This window comes from Dipodomys merriami, unplaced genomic scaffold (genome assembly GCF_024711535.1).
Source record: "Dipodomys merriami isolate MVZ:Mamm:240054 unplaced genomic scaffold, mDipMer1.0.p SCAF_15, whole genome shotgun sequence".
Taxonomy (NCBI): Eukaryota; Metazoa; Chordata; class Mammalia; order Rodentia; family Heteromyidae; genus Dipodomys; species Dipodomys merriami.
The window spans coordinates 32,781,772-32,802,689 of NW_027202826.1; the positions used below are offsets into that span (position 1 = coordinate 32,781,772).

The 20,918-nt window shown below is 41.2% G+C and overlaps 2 protein-coding genes across 8 annotated transcripts in view; both read right to left on the reverse strand.

The window, feature by feature from the left end:
• The window catches only part of Bbs7 (Bardet-Biedl syndrome 7), a 34,038-nt gene extending 26,795 nt beyond the window's left edge, over positions 1-7,243 (reverse strand). For both annotated transcript variants that reach the window (XM_070022535.1, XM_070022536.1), the window contains exons 1-5: positions 7,106-7,243; positions 6,216-6,281; positions 5,112-5,174; positions 3,244-3,419; positions 101-287 (exon numbers count right to left, since the gene is read on the reverse strand). In XM_070022535.1, the coding sequence (XP_069878636.1) occupies positions 101-287; positions 3,244-3,419; positions 5,112-5,174; positions 6,216-6,281; positions 7,106-7,141 (528 nt within the window). In that variant the 5' untranslated portion in view covers positions 7,142-7,243. The remainder of the gene's footprint in view (positions 1-100; positions 288-3,243; positions 3,420-5,111; positions 5,175-6,215; positions 6,282-7,105) is intronic.
• Positions 7,244-9,881: 2,638 nt separating this feature from the next.
• Trpc3 (transient receptor potential cation channel subfamily C member 3) overlaps positions 9,882-20,918 on the reverse strand; it is a 70,503-nt gene continuing 59,466 nt past the window's right edge. For 5 of the 6 annotated variants that reach the window (XM_070022543.1, XM_070022542.1, XM_070022539.1 and 2 more), the window contains 2 exons: positions 12,283-12,358; positions 9,882-10,653 (listed from right to left, as the gene is read on the reverse strand). In XM_070022543.1, the coding sequence (XP_069878644.1) occupies positions 10,511-10,653; positions 12,283-12,358 (219 nt within the window). In that variant the 3' untranslated portion in view covers positions 9,882-10,510. The remainder of the gene's footprint in view (positions 10,654-12,282; positions 12,359-20,918) is intronic. The other variant, XM_070022537.1, reaches the window with a different exon arrangement.

Below are 20,918 nucleotides of genomic sequence, written 5' to 3' on the forward strand. Positions count from 1 at the left end.
TTTAAAGTAGTTATCTCTAAAGTAATTTATCTCAAGTATGCAACATTCAGATACATTTACCTAAGTTATGAAAAGCTGCAAAAATTCAAATTATAGTAACCTGTAAAACTCTGAGCACTCGGTCTTGACAGGCCAATATTGGTGTGATTCGAGGTACTTTGTCCACTGGAAGGCAGATGACATCATTGATTTTGTCTCCAGAAAGGTAATAGTGTTGGTCTTTGCAGTCACAATAATGATTGTATATGTAACTTGCACTTAGAAAGAGGTCAGAGCCAGATACATACCTGTTAACATTAAAATAGTAACTTAAGATATCCATACATACACACTTACATAGTTTTGGTTCTAATATTGAGACTTGAACTCAGGCTGGGTACTGTCCCTTAGCTTTTTACTCAAGACTGCTAAAGACTGGCACTCTACTGCTTGAGCCACACTTCCACTTCTGGCTTTTTGTTAGTTAATTCATGGTATAAGTCTCATGAACTTTTTCTGCCTGGGCTGGTTTCAAACTTCAATCATCAGATCTCAATCGCCTAAATAGCCAAGATTACAGGTGTGAGCCACAAGCCCTGGCAATCATCACCCTATAATTAAAATTCTCCCACTTATCTTGCCTTTTTGATATAATAGTTTGATTTTGAAAGATGAACTTGAGGATTTTAAGGCTTTCCTCAGGCTTCTGAATAAAAAACAAACAAAAAAAAGAAAGAAGAAAGAAAAGGTATGTATCTGAAGACAGTATTACAAAAGGAACTTCTTTGGAATGTGTAGTATGAACCATACTGTCCTAGGTGATTAAACGTATTAGCTCAGTTAATCCACATAATCCTACAAACTAGAAAACATTATTACCCCCCTCCCATCTGTCACATAACTATTAAATAGTAGAGATTAATTCAGATTGTCTTTAGTTTGAGAGGTGGATCTTTTTCTCTTGGTGCCAGTACTGTGGCTTAAACTCAGGGCCCTAGGCATTGTCCTTTAACTTTTTCACTTCAGGCTGGTGCTCTACCATTCAAACCATACCTTGCACTTCTGGCTTTTTGTTAGTTAACTGGCAATAATAGTCTCAGACTTTCCTGCCCAGGCTTGCTTTGGACTGTAATTCTCAGATCTCAGCCTCCTGAGTAGCTAGGAGTACAGGCATGAGCCACCAGTACCTGGCTCTTAATTCTTATCTATTTCATCAAACCAAAGTTTGAAATCCCAAACATCAGAGCAGAAAGGCTACACATTATTCACTATTGTACAGGCCAGCTGTGTGCCATGCAAAGCTCTATACTGAATCAGTAGTTCCAGATTCAGGGGTCCAGCTGCTTATACAACTTGTCTGCATTAAAGAAATACAAAACAAACAAACACAAACCCTCTCAGTTATTCTCATTCAGCAGGTATAAGTGGAGATTTCAATTGTCTCCCAAGGGGTCTTCCTACGCAGCAATTTTAGGAAGCCATATTTGATGAACTTTAAATCCTTTTCTAGCCTCCCATCATTTAAATATAAAATGTGAATGGAAAGATTTCACATTAACAGAAGTCATGAAGTCATTTTAGGCTCCACACAGTGGGAGGTAAAGATAGGACGATCATTATTTGAGGCTAGCCTTGGCAAAATGTGTGACAGCCTATGTGTAAGATAACCAAAGCAAAAAGTGCTTGAGGCTCAGGTGGTGGAGTCCTTAGCTAGTAACTCTGAGGCCCTGAGTTCAAAATCCCAGTATCACCCAAAGAAAAAGGGAGGGAAGGGGAATAATTTTTCACTTAAGAGCCTTGCAGCTGAAATTATAACCTATTGGCAAGTTATCAACTTTGATGGTTGGCCCTTTAACATAATGTTACTGCCTCAAAATCACAACAACCAAAAAGGCCAAAGAAGAGGAGCCTAAATATCTTCCCTTAATCATGAATCATAACTGAATCATGGCTGGAAATGTGGCTTAGTGGTAGAATGCTTGCCCAGCACACATGAAGCCTTTGGTTGATTCCTCAGTACTACATAAACAGAAAGAGTTGGAAGCAGCACTGTGACTCAAGTGGTAGAGCACTAGCCTTGAGCAAAAAGAAGTTCAGGAACAGTGCTCAGGGACAGTCCTGAGTCCAAGCCCCAGTACTGGCAAAAAACAAACAAAAAACCTGAATACACATTATTAGAGTTGACAAGTAACTGTATACTACAATAGCAAAGAGGATTGTGAGTAGTCCTAACAAAGAAATGATCAGTGTCTGAGGGGATAGGAATATTTACCCTGATCTGATTACACATTGCATGTAAATACTGAAACACCACTCTGTACCCCATAAGTAGATTTGACCATTACCATGTATATATTCAAATTCCCTGTACTCCAAATATATGTACAATTGCTGCCAATTCTAAGTGTAAAACATATTTTAAAAAATAAATGACAAAAAGGGCTGGGAATATAGCTTAGTGGTAGAATGCTTGCCTAGCATTCATGAAGCCCTGGGTTTGATTCCTCAGTACCACATAAACAGAAAAAGCCTCAAGTTGCCCAGTGTCTTAAGTGGTAAGAGTGCTAGCCTTGAGCAAAAGAAGCTCAGGGACAGTGGCCAGGCTGTGAGTTCAAGCCCCAGAACTGGAAAAAGAAACAAAGAAAAAAACAAGCAAAAATAAATGCCAAACACTGGGAGAGACTGAGGGAAAGGATGACACCTCACAAAAAGAAATGTAGGGCTGGGAAGGTGGCTCAGTGGTAGAGAGCTTTGCCTTGCAGGCATGAGGCCCTGGGTTCAATTCCTCAGCACCACATAAGCAGAAAAAAAGCCAGAAAAAAAGCCAAAAGTGATGCTGTGGCTCAAGTGGTAGAGGGCTAGCCTTGAGCTGAAGATCTGAGGGACAGCGCCCAGGCTCAGAGTTCAGGCCCTATGACACGCAAGAACAAAAGAAAGAAAGAAAGAGAAAGAGAGAGAGAGAAAGAAAGAGAAGTACTCATTATCTGACTTATGTAACTTTATCCTCACAGTACATACCTCTGTAACAAAAACAAAAATTATAAACGAATTTTAAAATGCCAAAAATGAATATATGTGTTTATCTGGGTACACATATAATGTGTGTACTGATTCTAGGCTAAATTTACTTTCTCACTAATAAAATACCTTTAGCCAATTTTATTTTCCAGAAAATGCATTAAGATACGTTACTTCATCAGATGTTCTCCATCTACCTTAAACATAAATACAAATGCAAACATAATAACATAGCGGTAAACGCACATGGCTTTAATGCTCTCCGTGAGGTTTGTTTCAAAAGAGAGGAACTGTTTTCCTCGCTTTGTAAAGCCTTTAATCTCAGATCCTGCAGCAATAAAAATTTTCTCCTGAGGTGTGTTAAGAATCCCTCCTAGTTCCAGCCTTGCAATCTTCTGCCCTGGTAACGTCTTGAACACTGCCTGCAAAAATCAGCCAGGAAAAAAATTAAATATACAAGTTGTTTTATTCCTTTACAATAAAAAATGCTATTATTTAAATTCACAAAATATTACAGTTCCACTATATAGAAACATTTGTAAATAAAAATCGTGGGGTTTTTTTTTTGCTATCATTAAGCCTCAGAAAACTTATTTCCACATGTATTTGATGCTATCACTAGAGTCTAAACTTTTGCAACCAAGATTTATTAAAAATGTAGAATTTCACTGGGTGCAGTGGCTCATGCCTGTAATTTCAGCTGCTGGAGGAAGAGGCTGGGAGAAAGGCATTTTGAGTCTACTATGGGCAAAAAGTTAGCCAGATCCCATCTCAATAAATATGATCCCACCGGTAAGTCCAGGTATGGGGAAAACATAGGTAGGAAGATCAGCATCTCAGGTTGCCACAGACAAAAAAAAAAAAAAAACAACCAAAAAAACCCTATCAGAAAAATAATCTAAAAAAGGAAAAATGGCTGGAATATCTCAAGTGATTAGGGCAAACTCAAGGCCCTGAGTTTAAACCCCAGTACTGCCATGAATGAATAAATGAATAAATGAATGAATGAATCCAGAATCTCAAGTCAACTCCAGATCTACTAAATGAGACTACTCTGCATTTTAACAAAATTCCCCAGGTGTTTCCTATATATGTTACAATTAGAGAAACACTGCTTTATGTTATATTTTATTTTTATTCATGGTTCTACAGATTGAAACCAGGGCTTCAGGTTAGTAGGGTCAGTGCTCTACCACTTGAGCTGAGCCCTTAGTTCTTCTCTGTTTTGTTTCTGACATGGAGTCACACTACATTTGCCCACTATGGTAGCAATCTTCAACTTGGGTCCTCCAGCCTGCTCTTGCCAGAGTAGCTGAATGTTGTCTACCACAACATTCAGCTTAAGAAGCCTTTGCTGTCCTATGGACAGGAAAGTTTAACTTGCAAAAACTCTTTAAATGGACATGTTTGTACACTATAATTATCTTTTTTGAAAGAATAGCTCTTGACTAGTTTATAAATTTTAGTAATAGTTACAGATTTTATTGAAAATGTGAATATATCTTAACATCTTAATCATATCTCTTTAATTAAAAACATTCTGTGTGCGCATGCATGTGGGGGGGGGGCTAGTAGTGGGGCTAGATCTCAGGGCCTTACCCTCAAGGGTAAGGCTGGTGCTCTATGACTTCAGTCACATCTCAACTTCCAGCTTTTTGCTGGTTAATTGGACATGAGTTACATGAACTATCCTTCCTAGGCTGACTTCAAACTTGACCCTCAGATCTCAACATCCTAAGTAGACAGGATTACACAGGCACCTGCTACCAGTACCCAACTCCATTTTTGATTGCCTATACTTTAGGAAATTTTTTTGGGGGGGGTCCAGTCGTGGGGCCTGAACTCTGGGCCTGGGCGCTGTCCCTCAGCTCTTCAGCTCAAGGCTAGCACTCTACCACTTGAGCCACAGCACCACTTCCAGCTTTTTTCTTTTTGCTTATGTGGTGCTGAGGAATGGAACCCAGGGCCTCATGCATGCAAGGCAAGCACTCTACCACTGAGCCACCTTCCCAGCCCACTTTAGGAAATTTTTAACCTAGGAGTATCCACTAACTTGTGCATCTGCCTCTTAGAAAACCATATTCACATCCAACCCCTGTGAAAGCCACACTCACCCCTGCTTCTCCTTTTTTCATGCCAAAGCACAAGACTACTCCATCTTGATCTCCAACAACCACCTGGAACAGATTAAGAATCTAAAATTACTACTTCTATTATTACAAAAAGTCATTAATGTGTTTTCCAATTCCTCATTGTACTAGTGTTCAAGAAAGGATATCATGTTTAAGCATTGTAACAAATAGGAAGCAAAGATTCAATATTACCTAGAAAATGTAAATACCTTCCCTTATTTTCAGCTATGTATCTTGTAGAAGCTGTGTAACCTATTTTCTTCATATATTCCAACTAAAACCACGTAATAGATATAAGACTTTGCAAAAAAAAAAATATACAGCATCACTACCATCTCTAAATTATCTTTTAGGGACTCAGGGTTGTCCTTGAGGTTTTTTTTAAATCAGGACTGGTTCTGTACCACTTAAGCCACTGCTTCACTTCTGGCTTTTTGCTGGTTAAATGGAAATAAGTGTCTTATGGAGTGGCTGGGAATATGGCTTAGTGGTAAAATGCTTGAGAAGCATGCATGAACCCCTGGGTTTGATTCCTCAGTACTGGACGTTGCTCAGTGGTTCAAGTGGTAGAATGCTAGCCTTGAGCAAAAGCTCAGGCACAGTGCCCAGGCCTTGAGTTCAAACCCCTGGACTGGGTTAAAAAAAAATCTCACCCTCCTGAATAGCTAGAATTACAGGCACAAGCCACCAGAATTTGGCTTGGTATTTTACACTTCTTTTTCTGTATACACAGTCTGGTGCAAACAGTGAATTATTAGCAGAAAAATGGAGTATGGTTTGTTTTCTTTTATTTTCTTTTTTCAGTGCTAGAGATTATATGCAGGGCCTGCCTTATGTATGCTAGACATATATACCCACCCCCAAAGAGTATGGCTTTAGTAAGTTTGCTTTACTAAGTGTACATAACGTACAAATTTTAATGTCCAAGAAATTCTATCTGTAAATGTCTGTCGGTATTTCAACTTCTGCTCAAGTAAAATTTATTTCCACGCAAACATCAGCATTTTTAAAAGATGAACTCAAATAATCGACAAAATAATCTGACAAAACAAGAGAAAAGTGGAGAAACCAGTGTGTGTACCGTACCTTTTGTGTAGCTCTATGTTTTGAAGCAGGAAGTAGCTTCATAGTCTTCTGAGAGGTCACACCCACCTAAGGAAACAGACCACCTACCCGGTGAATGTTTTCTGATACATCAGGAATTAAAGTCAGATCCATAGTAAATTTTATTATATTATTTATTTTTACTGAAACAAGCTATATAGTTATTCAATATGCATAGTTTTGAGAGCTGGGTGCCAGTGGCTCCAGTCTATTAATCCTAGTTACTTAGAAGGCGGAGATCTGATGATCGCCATTCAACGCCAATCCTGGCAGAAAAGTCCCCTGGATGTAAGGTCCCTAAGACTCTTACCTACAATTAACCACTAAAAAGTAGGACGTGGAACAGTGGCTCAAGTGGGAGAGCACCAGCCTTGTGAGAGTGTGAGAGAGAGAGAGAGAAGAGAGAGAGAGAGAGAAAGAGAGAGAGAGAGAAAGAGAGAGAGAGAGAGAGAGAGAGAGAGAGAGAGAGAGAGAGAGAGAGAGAGAGAGAGAAAGCCCAGGGCAGCATCCAGGCGCTGAGTTCAAGCCCCACGGCCGGCAAAACAACAACAACAACAACAACAACCAAGTGTGAGGTGCGGGACAGAAGCGATCTGGTGGGGCAGGAGGTGATTCGGGGCTCAGACCCACAGGCCGCGGCGGCCACTGGTGGGCTCCGGGTGGGATCGTGTCAGGATAGTCCGGCCAGCGTCAGGAGCACTTTGAGCACCAACAGGAGCCAGCTCAGACGGGGTATCTGTATTCCAGCCCCTCGTGGGGTCTCAGCCTTGCCAGGGTCAGCCCCGAAGGGGGCGCGGGGAGTACGGCGCTTGGCCCGCCCGACACAGATGCCGCCCGGAGCAGGAGCAGCCGGGCCCCGCCTTCACGGTTACCTGTAAATAATCCGCTCGGTTTAAAGCCAGCTGCATGGTGGCTGCGCGGACAGTATGCTCAGGTCCGAGGAGACCGCTGGCCTTACCGGGCCCGGCCGATCCACACGCCGCCGCCGCCCCGGCTCCGAGTACACAGACCCGCTGTCAAGGCAGCGGCGCCGGCGTGACGTCAGCGGCGCCGGCGTGGCGTCAACACCGCGTTCCTGCGGCCGCCGGACCTCGATGACGCCCCGCCCCTTTCCAGGACCGCCCACTGGCGGTATGCTCCAATCAGAGTCCTGGACGGGCGTTGCTAGGGAGACCAGGGACGCAGTGTTGACTCCACCCCAGGGCTAGCTGGGGTTAATCCAGCCATGTCTAGCCCAGAGCTCCAAGCACCTGGCGTGGAGCTGACCTGTTCCTCTGACTCTGGATCCTACGAAGGAATTATTCTCCCATTTTAGACGCTGATACACAGCCGCAGATTGCAAACTTTTGGCCTTGGTGTTATTTAATACTGAGGGCCGGGCACTGGTGGCTCAGGCCTGTTATCCTAACTACTCTGGAGGCTGAGATCTGAGGATCACTGTTCAAAGGCAGGAAATTTCATGAGACTCTTATCTCCAGTGAACCACCCAAAAGCCGGAAGTGGAGCTGTGGCTCCGGTGCCAGCCTTTAGTGAAACAGCAAAGCGATAGGGATGGGCCACAGGCACTGGGTTCAAGTCCCAGGCCCGGCACACACACACACACACACACACACACACACACACACACACACACTCTACGAGAGGGATCTCTTCTAGATTTATTCTATTACAGCAGCATCACTCTGTGATGGAAAAGCAGGAAAGCACACACCTGTCACACACTCATGCTCTGCTTCCTTTCATGCTATGCCCTATGCTATATGAGGACTGTTTTTTTCCCATTCCTAGAGATCATAAACGGCTTTGCTCTAAGCACTAAAGTACATCCCTAGCTTTAAAAAAGAGAAAGAAAGAGACTGTGTAGATCGGGCTGGCCTTGAACTTGCAATTTTCTTGCCTCAGCCTCCTAAGTACTGAAATTACAGCAAGTGTGCCACCACACACAGCTTGTGTTTATTCTCAGTCCCTCTTTCATGTTCTCTCAATCTTATTTTTTCATTATTTTTATTTACTGTTTGCACTATAGCACTTAAAATGTCTATTTTTTTTCTTTCCAGTCTTGTGCTTGAACTCAGGGATGGCCTGGATGCTTTCTCTGAGCTTTTTCACTCAAGCCTGGTGCACTACCACTTATGCCTCACAGACTTTCCTTTCCAAGCTGGTTTCAAACCATGAGTCTCAGAACTCAGCTGGCATGAGCTACCAGCACCCTGCTAAGTTGTCTACACAGATAAAAGTATGTACATAAGTATGTAGTGATCTGAAGGCTGAGAGACTGACATTGTGATGTTGTAATGAAGGCAAAGTACACATGAAAAACACTGCCTGACTTAGAAACTGGGACAACTTTGATCAATTCTTCAAATAATGGAGAAAATTCTTTTTTTAGCCTGACAGTCCTGTGTTGGCCTCGGAGGTAAATAATTGAATCAACCACCTAAGAGGTGTTATAGTAACGGATGATGCTTTTGTTCTTTGAAAGTCCAAAGACTAGCCAGATGCCAGTGGCTCACGCCTGTAATCCTAGCTACTCAGGAGGCTGAGATCTGAGGATGCCGGTTCAAAGCCAGCCTGGGCAGGAAAATCCATGAGACTCTTATCTCCAATTAACCACCAGAAAATCCGAAGTGGCACTGTGGATCAATGTGGTAGAGCACTAGCCTTGTACTGAAGAGCTCAGGGACAGTGCCGAGGCCCAGAGTTCAACCCCCACGACTGACAAAAAAGAAAAAGAAAAGAGGAGGAGAAGCAGCAGCAGCACAGCAGCAGGAGAGGTCCAAAGACTTACCCAGAGATACTTAAAAAAAATGATTTGTAGTGATGGAGAGCAAATCCAGAGCCTTTGGCATGCCAGACAAGTTCTTTTTGAGACAGGATATCACTAGGTAAACAAGACTAGTCTAGAACTTGCAATTCTGCCTCTGCCTACCAGATTATAGGATTATAGGCATGTGCTACACCAGGACTCATAGCTCTCTTTAACCTCCAAGGATTATTATTTCTGATAGCAATCCCTTATACTAATCCTCACATTCCCTCTCTACTATCACATGTATACCTACATCTCAGGGTGAAATTTCTAGAAATGATTTAGTGATCTCTTGAGTGAAACTCCTAGAGGGAAAGAATGAGAGGCAGGGGCCATGAACGCCATTGGCAGTACACTTGTCATCACCTCCTCTTTCTCTATTAATACCCTAAAGCCATGAAAGAAAAATGTAACAGAAAACCTATACTGCAAGGCTGGGCTCAGTGGCTCACATCTGTAATCCCAACTACCACAAGGCTAAGATGTGAGGATCACAATTCCAAGCCATGCCAGGCAGGAAAGTCCTTTAAACTATTTCCAGTTCAACAAAAAGCCAGAAGTGGAACTGTGGCTCAAGAGGTAAAACATCAGCCTTGAGTGAAAAAAAAAGTCAAGCAAGAGTATGAGGCTCTAAACTCAAGCCCCAGTACTGGAATAACAAGAAAAACGATGAATTGTACACATAAATGGACATATTAAACAGACCCCACCCCGTATACAACTATTTGAAAATGAAAAGGAAAAAATTGGACCACTGATTAAATTTGCATTCCAGAACAATAACAGACAAAAGCCTAAAGTATAAAGTAAACAAATATATATTGTAGAAAAGTCTTTAATGTGTTGTTTTTGAGCAATTTTATGAAACAATATGTACTCATATATTCTAGTCAATCATTGTTAAATTCCTTACTTGGCATTTAATGAGACTAAGAACAAAGTTCATGCCTAAAATTCTAAGAAAATCTCACCATGTCAGAGTTGGGATAAAATTTCTTCAGTTTCTAGTAAAAACAGAACATAAACAAAACCACAAACAAACAAACCCACACTTCCTCAGTGCTTGGATAAGGGAAGGGCTGCTACATAGCAATCATCTTTTTATTTATATTTTATTGGCAGTTCAGTTCATTTCCAACAACATTTATTGAGCACCTACTGTGTACCAGGCACTGTACTAAATGCTGGAGATACAAAGATGAGAAAGACATGGTCCCTGTCATAACAGCTTAACATTAGGATTTTAAATACAATGGTGGGTCTTTCAAAATGTTGAGACAATGAAAATGTATTTTCATGTGATAAAATTGTAAAACCATTAAGACCTAATTCTGAAAGATTCACAGGATGGAAGGTAGGTAGTACTAAAAAATGTATACCATAGGTGTTTTTTTTCAAGTATCTCATTCTTAGAAATATTATTGCCCACATTTGTGCTGTAGTCATAGCCGTAGCACAGTTTATGACATCACTCACACCTGAGCATGCCCGGATTCAGTTTCTCGCTGAGTTTATGAATTAGAATGGCTAATTCCTCTGTGGCCTGGCTCTTGTCCTCCAAAAGTTCATATCGAAGGCTGGAGATATCTTGCTTGATTTCTTTTAATTCACCTGGAGTATTTGGATCAAACATATATAACATACAATTGGTGGTCTGCTCTTCAGATTTAGAAAAGAACAAAGTGAAATTCCTACAATTTTAGTACCTTTGCTTCATAAACTCTTCCAAGGCAATTTCTTCAACTGTTTGCCTTTGAAATGATTAAAAATAAACTATCTGTGCCAAATGCTGGCAGCTTGTACCTATAGTTGTAGCTACACAGGAAGCTGTGATCTAAAGATTACAGTTCAAAAACCAGCTTCTTGGGCAGGAAAGTCTGTAAGACTCATCTCCAGTTCAGCAACAGGGTGCTAGAAATGGAGCTGTGGTTTAAATAGTTAAGTGCCAGCCTTAAGGAAAAAAATTCAGGGATGGTGCTGAGACCCTGAGTTCAAGTCCTGTTAGCATTGCATGCATACACAGAGAGCCAAGGAAAAAAATGTATTCAATATTTGTACAACAAAGTGGAGTTTTTTCTTAAGACATGCATGATTCTATATAGTTTAATAAAAAGTACTTTTGCCCCCCATTGCTGGAAAGATGTTAGCATTACTGACCTTACTAAAAATGGATTGTGACTACCAATCTCTTTTTGTAAGAAAGGTGTGTGTGTAGATGCACTGCATGGATGCATGGATGCATGCTGGTTCCTGGGGCTTACACTTAGGGTCTGGGAACTGTGCCTAAGATTTTTGCTCAAGGCTGATAGTCTACCAATTGAGCCACAAATCCACTTCATGCTTTTTGGTGGTTAACTGGAGATACAGGAGTCTCATGACTGTGCTGCCAAGGCTGGCTTTGAACAGAGATCTTCAGATCTCAGCCTCCTGACTAGCTAGGATTACAGTAAGCACTGGAACCTGGCATGGATTTTTTTTTAATTTACTTTTTTTGGTGCTAGTGCTGGGACTTGAACTCAGTTCCTGAGCTTTCTTTGTTCAAAGCCAGTACTCTACAACATGAGTCACAGCTCTACTTCTGGCTCTTTTGCATCATTTATTGGATATAAGAGTCTCACAGGGGCTGGGAAGGTAGCTCAGTTGTAGAGCACTTGCCTTGCATGCATGAAGCCCTGGGTTTGATTCCTCAGCACCACATAAGCAGAAAAAAAAGCCAGAAGTGGTGCTGTGGCTCAAGTGGTAGAGTGCTAGTCTTGAGCTGAAGAGCTGAGGGACAGAGCCCAGGCCCAGAGTTCAGGCCCACGACCGGACTCCCCCCAAAAAAAATTGTCTCACAGACTTTCCTGCCTGGGCTAGCTTTGAACCACAATGCTCAGATCTCAGCCTCCGGAGTAGCTAGGATTACAGACATGAGCACTGACACTAGGCATGGATTTTTTTTTGGGGGGGGGTCCAGTTGTGGGGCCTGAACTCTGGGTCTGGGCGCTGTCCCTCCACTCTTCAGCTCAAGGCTAGCACTCTACCATTTAATCCACAGCGCCACTTCCGGCTTTTTTCTTTTTGCTTATGTGGTGCTGAGGACTTGAACCCAGGGCCTCAGGCATGCAAGGCAAGTGCTCTACCACTGAGCCACCTTCCCAGCCCTAGGCATGGATTTTTTAAAAGTGTGTTTCAATGTGATGTTTTCCATGCTCCTTAGATTAATTATGAAAAAAATGTTTCTCAACTGGAGATTCTTACCTTCATTAACTTCATCATTTTCTTTGTCAACTTGTGCTTTCAGAACATAGCGCTTGATAAGTCTTTTCATTATCTGCTATTGGATGAAAGCAAATGATTATGTTACCAAGGAGCCAATGAGAACCTGGTTCTTGTATCCAAAGATACAAGTTCTGTATAGCAGTTCTGTATAGCAGCTAGTGCAGAGAAGACAAGCCTTTATTTATTTATTTTTTATTTTATTAATTTTTGTCCAGTCCCAGGGCTTGAACTCTGGGCCTAGGAGCTGTCCCCAGGCCCTTGTGTTCAAGGCTAGCACTCTACCACTTAAGCCACAGCACCACTTCTGGCTTTTTCCGAGTGGTTTATTTGAGATAAGAGTCTCATGGACTTTCCTGCCTGGGCTGGCTTTGAACTAGGATCCTTAGATCTCAGCCTCCTGAGTAACTGGGATTACAGGTGTGAGCCACCAGCACCTAGCTAATCACTTATTATTTTGGTCTATGTCCTTCAAGTATCTTTGAGTTTTATATACACATGATTATGATATATGTTACCCTTTAGGCTTTCTACATATCAAACAGCTTGACATATTTTAGGTTTTCCTTTCTTTACAATATATAGTGACTAGTCTTCACAATATATAGTGATTATTTTTCCAGTCTAAATAAGCATTTCTTTTCTTTTCTTTTTGTTGGCTGTTGGGCTTGAACTCTGAGCCTGGGCGCTGTCCCTCAGTTCTTCAGCTCAAGGCTAGCGCTCTACCACTTAAGCCACAGTGCCACTTCCAGTTGTCTGGTGGTTTGTTGGAGATAAGAGTCTCACTGACTTTCCTGCCTGGGCTGGCTTTGAACCGTGATCCTCAGATCTCAGCCTCCTGAGTAGCTAGGATTACAGGCATTAGCTACCAGCACCCAGCTTAAATAAACATTCTTACAGAATAATTGTTTCTTTATATGGAAAAGCCTACATTTGAGTCCTCATGCCAGAAATACAAAATGTGAAGACTTTAAATATGAAAAATAGCTTTTACATCTTTTTATGAGAAAGTAAAGGAGAACATATTTACTTCATAGAAGAGATGGATGTTTAAAAAGGGCAAAAATTCTAATTACAATAGAAAAGACTGACCAATTTCATCAACTTAGAAGTTGCATTTATAAACATTCCATAATGAAAGTAAAAAAAGCAAGCCACATTACAGGAAATAATACTGGCAATACTTACAGCTAATAAAGAATGGATGTGTTGGGCACTGGTGGCTCATGCCAGTAACCCTAGCTACTCAGGAAGCTGAGATCTGAGGACTATAGTTCAAAGCCAGCCTGTGTAGGAAAGTCTGTGAGACTCTTATCTCCAATTAATCACAGAAAAAAGCTGGAGTGGTGCTGTGGCTCAAGTGGTACAGTGCTAGCCTTGAGCAAAAAGGAGCTTAGGGATAGCACTCAGGCCCATAGTTCAAGCTCAAGGACCAGCAAAAAAAAAAAAGAATGGATGCAAATATAGAGCTTTCACTAAATAAGGAAAAAACTCAACCAAGATTTTTAAGATGGGCAAGTGATACACAAGGATTTCACAGAAATAAAATGTGAATAATCTACAAATTTATGAAATAATGTAATCTCATACTTTTCTGTTGGGAAAACATAAATTATGACCAAAGCAAGGGATTTTTATTTGTTGGTTATGGGGCTTGACCTCTGGGCCTGGGTCCTGTCCCTGAGCTTTCTTTGTGCAAGGCTAGTACTCACAACAGCTCCACTTCCAGTTTTTAAGTGGTTAATTGGAGCCAGCCCAGGCTGGCTTTGAATCTCAGATCTCAGCCGCCTGAGTATCTAGGATTACAAGCTTTAAGCCACCAGTGCCTGGCAGAAAATTTTATATTTAATAAAGGTAACAATAAATCAATTTGACAATGCCATGTTTAGGAAAGATACTTCAATCATAATATGGAAGCCCCATCCAGGGACTTTCTTCACTGTTTTGACACAAGTATAAAGAAATACACTACTTCACAAACAACCTGGCGTTATCTTCTCACGTTGAGCATGGGCACAGCCTTTCATGTGGCAAGTCCACTCATTGTGGGGATCCTGGAGAAAATGTACAAGTGACCCAAGAGATGTAACAAGTCACAAGCCACCCTGAACCAAATGGCAAAACCTGGCAACAGTCTAAACAAATATACACAGAACAGACAAACACACCACAGGACAGGCAGAGGGTGTTTTCGTGTGCATATTAATCGTATTAATGAACCAGAGTCACAGGGGACAGTGTGGAGGAATCTTAGAAGCACAGTGAAAAGTTGAATGAAAAGTTCCACATGTGGAAGATCTCATAAAATGTGAAACTTTTCTTATACATCTCAAGAACAGGTAAATATATAAAAATAACCTTTATTTGAAAACAAAAACACAAAGATTAGAACCTCGGAACTTGTTTTGTAGCTGGCAAAATATTTAAACTGGTAATACCACATGTTGATGAGAAACTTATCTGTTTATTTTTGGTGCCAGTACTGGGGACTTGAATTCAGGGCCTCATCCTCTTGCTTAGCATTTTTTACTCAACACAAGTGCTCTACCACCTGAGCCACACCTCCACTTCTGACTTTTTTGCTGATTACTTGCAGATAAAGAGTCTTAAGGACTTTCCTGCCCAGGCTGGCCTTGACCATGATCCTTAAATCTCAGCCTCCTGAGTAGCTGGGATTACAGGTCAGCTGTTGATAGTGTTATTTGAAGTTGAAGATATTATCACCCACAATTAAGTGCAATACAATCTAAGGCATTAATATATTGTTATCTAAAAGAATGTTTTAAAATGGCCTGTGTAATTTTACACTTAGTAACAGTAGGAAAATTAAATCTATTAAAACGTCATAGGGGGCTCAAGTTTCCTAGAAAAATCCATTCATAGTAAATTCTTTCACTGAAGGGAAAATAGAAATGAATATTCATCTTTAAATACGCAGGGAAGATTATGATTTTAGGCTTAAATGTTTCTCTTTCAATATTTAGTGCTTTGAACTTAATATATATCCCATGAAAGTTTTATGCTAAAGGAGACTCTAAGAAAATGAATTCTTTTTTTTGGGGGGGGGGTCAGGTCGTGGGGCCTGAACTCTGGGCCTGGGCGCTGTCCCTCAGCTCTTCAGCTCAAGGCTAGTAGCTCTCTACCACTTGAGCTACAGCGCCACTTCTGGCTTTTTTCTTTTTGCTTATGTGGTGCTGAGGAATCGAACCCAGGGCCTCAAGCATGCAAGGCAAGTGCTCTACCACTGAGCCACCTTCCCAGCCCAGAAAATGCATTCTTTACAGAGCTCTGTTATCTTTCGGAACTCTGCTGGAAAAGCAGAATCAAGTGTCAAGTCCTGTCTTTTTCATTTCATTCATTCATTCATCCATTTATGCCAGTCTTGAGGCTTAAACTCAGGGCCTGGGGCTGTCCCTGAGTTTTTTCACTGAAGGCTTGCAATCTACCATTTGAGTCACAGCTCCACTTGCAGCTTTTGCAGTGGTAAACTAACAATAAGAGCCTCACTGACTTTCCTGTGTGGGCTGGCTTTAACCCAGGATTCTCAGGTCACAGTCTCCTGAGTAGCTAAGATTACAGGCATGAGTTACTAGTACACAGCCTCAGCCCCCATTTAACATTTTACCTTCAACTCCAGCTGATTTTCTCATTAATCAGTACCAAAAACTTAAATTGACCAATAACAGATTCATCTATTGTTGTTCTTGGTCAAATTTCTAACTAAGACATCAATAGTCTATTGATAACTTTCTGTATTCTACAAACCTTCAGGAATTCTCTAGATTTTTTTGTATGGGCCTGTGAATCATCCTTTAAGAAAGGAATTGTGACTTCATAGCATAGACTATAGATGGTCCCTGTCCAGGATCTAGAACCCCCCCCATAACTTGAGTCGTAACTAGGCAAAGACCCTAGTTAGTTGTTTTGCAAATAAACCTAAATTTATGTTCAACTCCATATCAAGACTGGGAGAAAAAGTAGGATGTGGGTGGTTCTACTTGGAGCGAGTGGCTCACACCGGTAATTCTAGTTACTCAGGGGGGTGAGATCTGAGGATCTTCACCTCTTGAAGTCAGCCAAGTCAGGAAAGTCCTTGAGACTCTTATTTCCAATTTATCACAAAAAGTCCAAAGTAGAGGGCCACCAGCCTTGGGCAGAAAAAGTTAAGCAATAGCTTCAGGCTAGCATCAGAAAGGAAGAAGGAAAGAAGGAAGGAAGGAAGGAAGGAAGGAAGGAAGGAAGGAAGGAAGGAAGGAAGGAAGGAAGGAAGGAAGGAAGGAAGGAAGGAAGGAAGGGAATTGAAAGCCTTCCTTCCCCAAGTGTCAAAACTTTTCATTTGTTTATGTTTCCCTGATTCAAATCCAATGAATTATTGTTAACTACTCTATCTGCTATTTTACATTAATTGTCTTACTAAATTTACAGAGAAACAACTTTGTCCTGAGTAGGTTTGGTGCTATGAATTTCAGCCGTTGAAAAAGTGTAAATGAAACTAATGAGATAGGTTGGGACAAACATCCGGAACTAAAAAAGTATAGAGTACATTTTCCTGGAGGGAAGGGATCTGAGGAGGCACCCTTTTTTCATCCTTTCATGCCTCTCCTCGTGAGACATGTGACAGGTATTGCGACACCATTCCCATAGAAACACCTGTGGATCAATGTCCTGTTACTGTCCCCCATACAGCTGGCTTCATCCATGGTGGATAACTGTAACTGTTCGAAAACAACCCCTTTGTGCTAAGTAATCTGCTTCACTGTCATTTCTTTCTTTCTTTTTTTAAATCTTTAAGTAATTGTACAAAGGGATTTCAAGTCAACTCGTCAGTTTGAGTACAATGTGTCTTGATCAATGTCATTCCTTCCATCATCTCCCCCATCTCTCCAACCTCACCCATCCCCTCAATTTTCCTTGTTCCATTTTCACACATGCACATCGTCTATTATGAACGCATCTACCTACCTTCTCTTTTTATTCATCTGCCTCCTCCTGTTGGCCTCACCCCACTGATAGCTCAAGTTCTAGCTTCCTGGTATTCATTTTGTTAGACTATAGGTCAGTTGTTTAAAGGAATTACATGATTAAAATCCTCCTCTGTGTATACTATATTTTAGTAATATGGTTGGGTATATGTATGCATGATCCTGTGTATGTCTACATATCTATTTATAAATCAAATCTAACTTCTACCTATGAAATAAAACGTGTCCTTTATCTCTCTGGGCATGGCTTATTTCACTTAACACAATCTTTTCCCCTCAGTTCTATCCATTTCCCAGCAAACGCCAAGTTTTATTCTTTGGAACAACAGAGAATAAGTTTACTTCTTCTACCTGATTGACTATCAAAGATCTACTGGGCTTTTCTGGGCTCTGGGTTTCCACACCATTTACTTGTATGTCACTGTATCTGTTTGTATGTGAACATATCTATACTACATAGCTAGATTTCCAGCTTGTGTGTTTGCTTCCTTTTTCTTCACTTTCTTTTCTTTTTGGTATCAGGCTGATCATTCTCTCTTTTACTTGGCTTTTTCCCTCAAGTCTGGTGCTCTACCACTTGAACCACAGCTCCATTTCCTAGGACTCCAGGCATGAGCCACCAGTGCTTAGCCTTCTTTCTTTCCCAAACACTGACTCAACTTTAACGGATCAATCCTTGGAGACACAGATAATCCCTTTGGCTATCTGAAGTCTGGGCTGGTTTCAAACTGTGATCCTCAGCTCTCAGCTTCCTGAGTGGCTAGGATTCCAGGCCCGAGCCACCAGTGTCCAGCTATATCTTTAATTCTTCTAATCTAAGATTATGCATCATGTCCTGAAAGGCCCGGACAAGAACTATGAATAGAGCTGGGTATGAAGGCTTTGGCCAGGGCTATAGTTCAGTGGTACAGCCCTTATCTAGCAAGCACAAAGCATTAAGTTACATCCTGTACACCCCAAAATCAAGCAAAAGAAATTGTAACCTTTAAAGGAAAGTGAAATCTATTTAGTCAACTTAAATCTGGAATTGATTGAAAGCTTATTATTATCAATATTATTATTATTATTATTATCATTATGACTGCCTTTTCCTGGGCCTTAAACTCAGGGCCTGGGTTTTGTCTCTGAGCTCTGTTTGCTTAGAACTTGTGCTCTACCATTTGAGCCACAGCTCTGTTTCTGGCTTTCTTGGTGATGAATTGGAGATAAGAGTCTCAGGAACTGTCCTGACTGGGCTGGCTTTGAACCATGATCCTCAGATCTCAGCCTCCTGAGTAGCTAGAATTACAGATGTGAACCACTGTACCTGGCTTGAAAGCTAATTCTTACCTGTTGTGATCATACTTGTGAAAGTCAGTATCAATCCAACAATTATAGTTCATATCTATTGTCACAAACTGAATGTTTTGTCAATGCCAAATTCATGCAAAGATCCTGACACCCCTGCCCCGCTCCCCGTGAGGCTATTCATGGTGATGAGGTCATCAGTTAGAGTCCTGACAAATCAGGTGAGTGCTCTTATAAAAGACCCCAGTAGCCAGGTGTCAGGGGCTCACACCTGAAATCCTAGCTACTGAAGAGGCTGAGATCTGAAGATTGTGGTTTAAAGCCAGACCCAGAAGGAAAGTCCATGAAACCCTAATCTCCAATTAACCACCAAAAAGCCAGAAGTTAGAGCTGTAGCTCTCAAGTGGTAGAGTGCCAGCCTTGAGCAAAATACTAAGGAACAGTGCCCAGGCCCTGAATTCAGCACACACACACACACACACACACACACACACACACACACACACACACACACATACACACACACACACACACACACATACACACACACACACACACACACACACACACACACACACAGGAAATATTCTTGACCCTTTTCTAACATGAGTTGAGGTAGCAAGAAGAGAGACTATGAACCAAAATCAGGCTCCCACTGGACACTGAATCTGCAGGGGCCTTGATCTTGGACATTTAGTTTCCAGAAGCATGAGGAATAAATGCTTTTTTAGACTGCCCAATCAATGGGTACCCATACCATATAAAAAACATATCACATAAAAATAGAAGTTAGGTTAATTCTTCAATTACAAATAGCAATCATTTGTTCATTTGAACCTGTGTCCTTCATACATTAAAAAACTTCCTGAAAATGCTAGATGGTATGTTGCTTACATTTCATACCCTGCAAAAATCATTTGTTTTGAAGTGTTTTCACTCGTTACAATGTAAGTCCTAATTACACTCAAAGAAATTTATTCTTGCTGGAAGCTAGTGGCTCACTCCTATAATCCCAGCTACTCAGGAGGCTGAGATCTGAGGACTGTAGTTCCAAGCCAACCCAGGCAAGAAAGTCCATGAGATTCTTATCTCCAATTAACCATAAAAAACAAAAGTGGAGGTGTGGTTCAAGTGGTAGAACACCAGAATTGAGCAAAAAATCTAAGAAGTAGCCCCAAGTTCAAGCCCCAGTATCAGAGCACATGCATGTGCATGAATGCATGTACACACACACACACACACACACACACACACACACACAAAACTCTTAATTGCTAATAAAAGCCATCAAGAAAAACAAATATATGCTAAATCATAAGAATATTGCACATAAGAAGATCAAATTGGCTGGGTGCCAGTGGCTCATGCCTGTAATCCTAACTACCCAGGAAGCTGAGATCTGAGGATTGAGGTTCAAAGCCAGCCCAGGCAGGAAAGTCTGTGAGGCTCTTATCTCCAATAAGCCACTAGAAAACCAGAAGTGATGCTGTGGCTCAAGCGGTAGAGCTCTTGTCTTGAGTTGAAGAGCACAGGGACAGTACCCAGGCCCAGAGTTCAAGCCCCACAGTGACAAAACAAAAAACAAAAAAGATCAAACTCGTTCACAACACAAAAATGTGGAGATAAAAACATTTTCATTTATCTATTTGTATACTCATGTTGGTAACATATTTTTGGTAAATTAAGCAGGAAATGGGCATTTCCATGCATTTACTGTAAGAGTATAGACTGGTGTAAGCTCCATCAAAATTGGACTGATAATCGCTAAAAATTAAAATGCAAATATGTTAACCAGACAATTCTGTACATTTGCACTTGTTTGAAATGCAATTATTGGTAGTAGTATTTCACATACAGGATTAAATACTGACTATATTCCATTTCTATTCTTTATTTCTATTCTCTACTTGATATATCCATCAAATGTAAGGATGTGACAATCAGTGTGCCAATCAATTTTGCACCATTTCCTGGTAAATGGTATGAAGATGAATGTCATCATTAGTTAACATCATCAGGGCCTCATTTCACCTTATATACATCAGAATCTAAAGTTCTGATCACAAGGAAGTATGACCTCTTTTTTTTTTTTGCCAGTCTTGGGGCTTGAACTCAGGGCCTGGTTGCTGTTCCTAAGCTCTTCAGCTCAAGGCTAGTGCTCTACCACTTGAGCCACAGCACTACTCTGGCTTTTCCTGTGTATGTGGTACTATGGAATCGAACCCAGGGCTTCATGCATGCTAGGCAAGCACTCTACCACTAAGCCACATTCTCAGCCCCATATGAACTCTTTTTGACCGCTTTTTTGTTGTTGTTGGTCATGGGGCTTGACCTCAGGGCCTGGGCGCT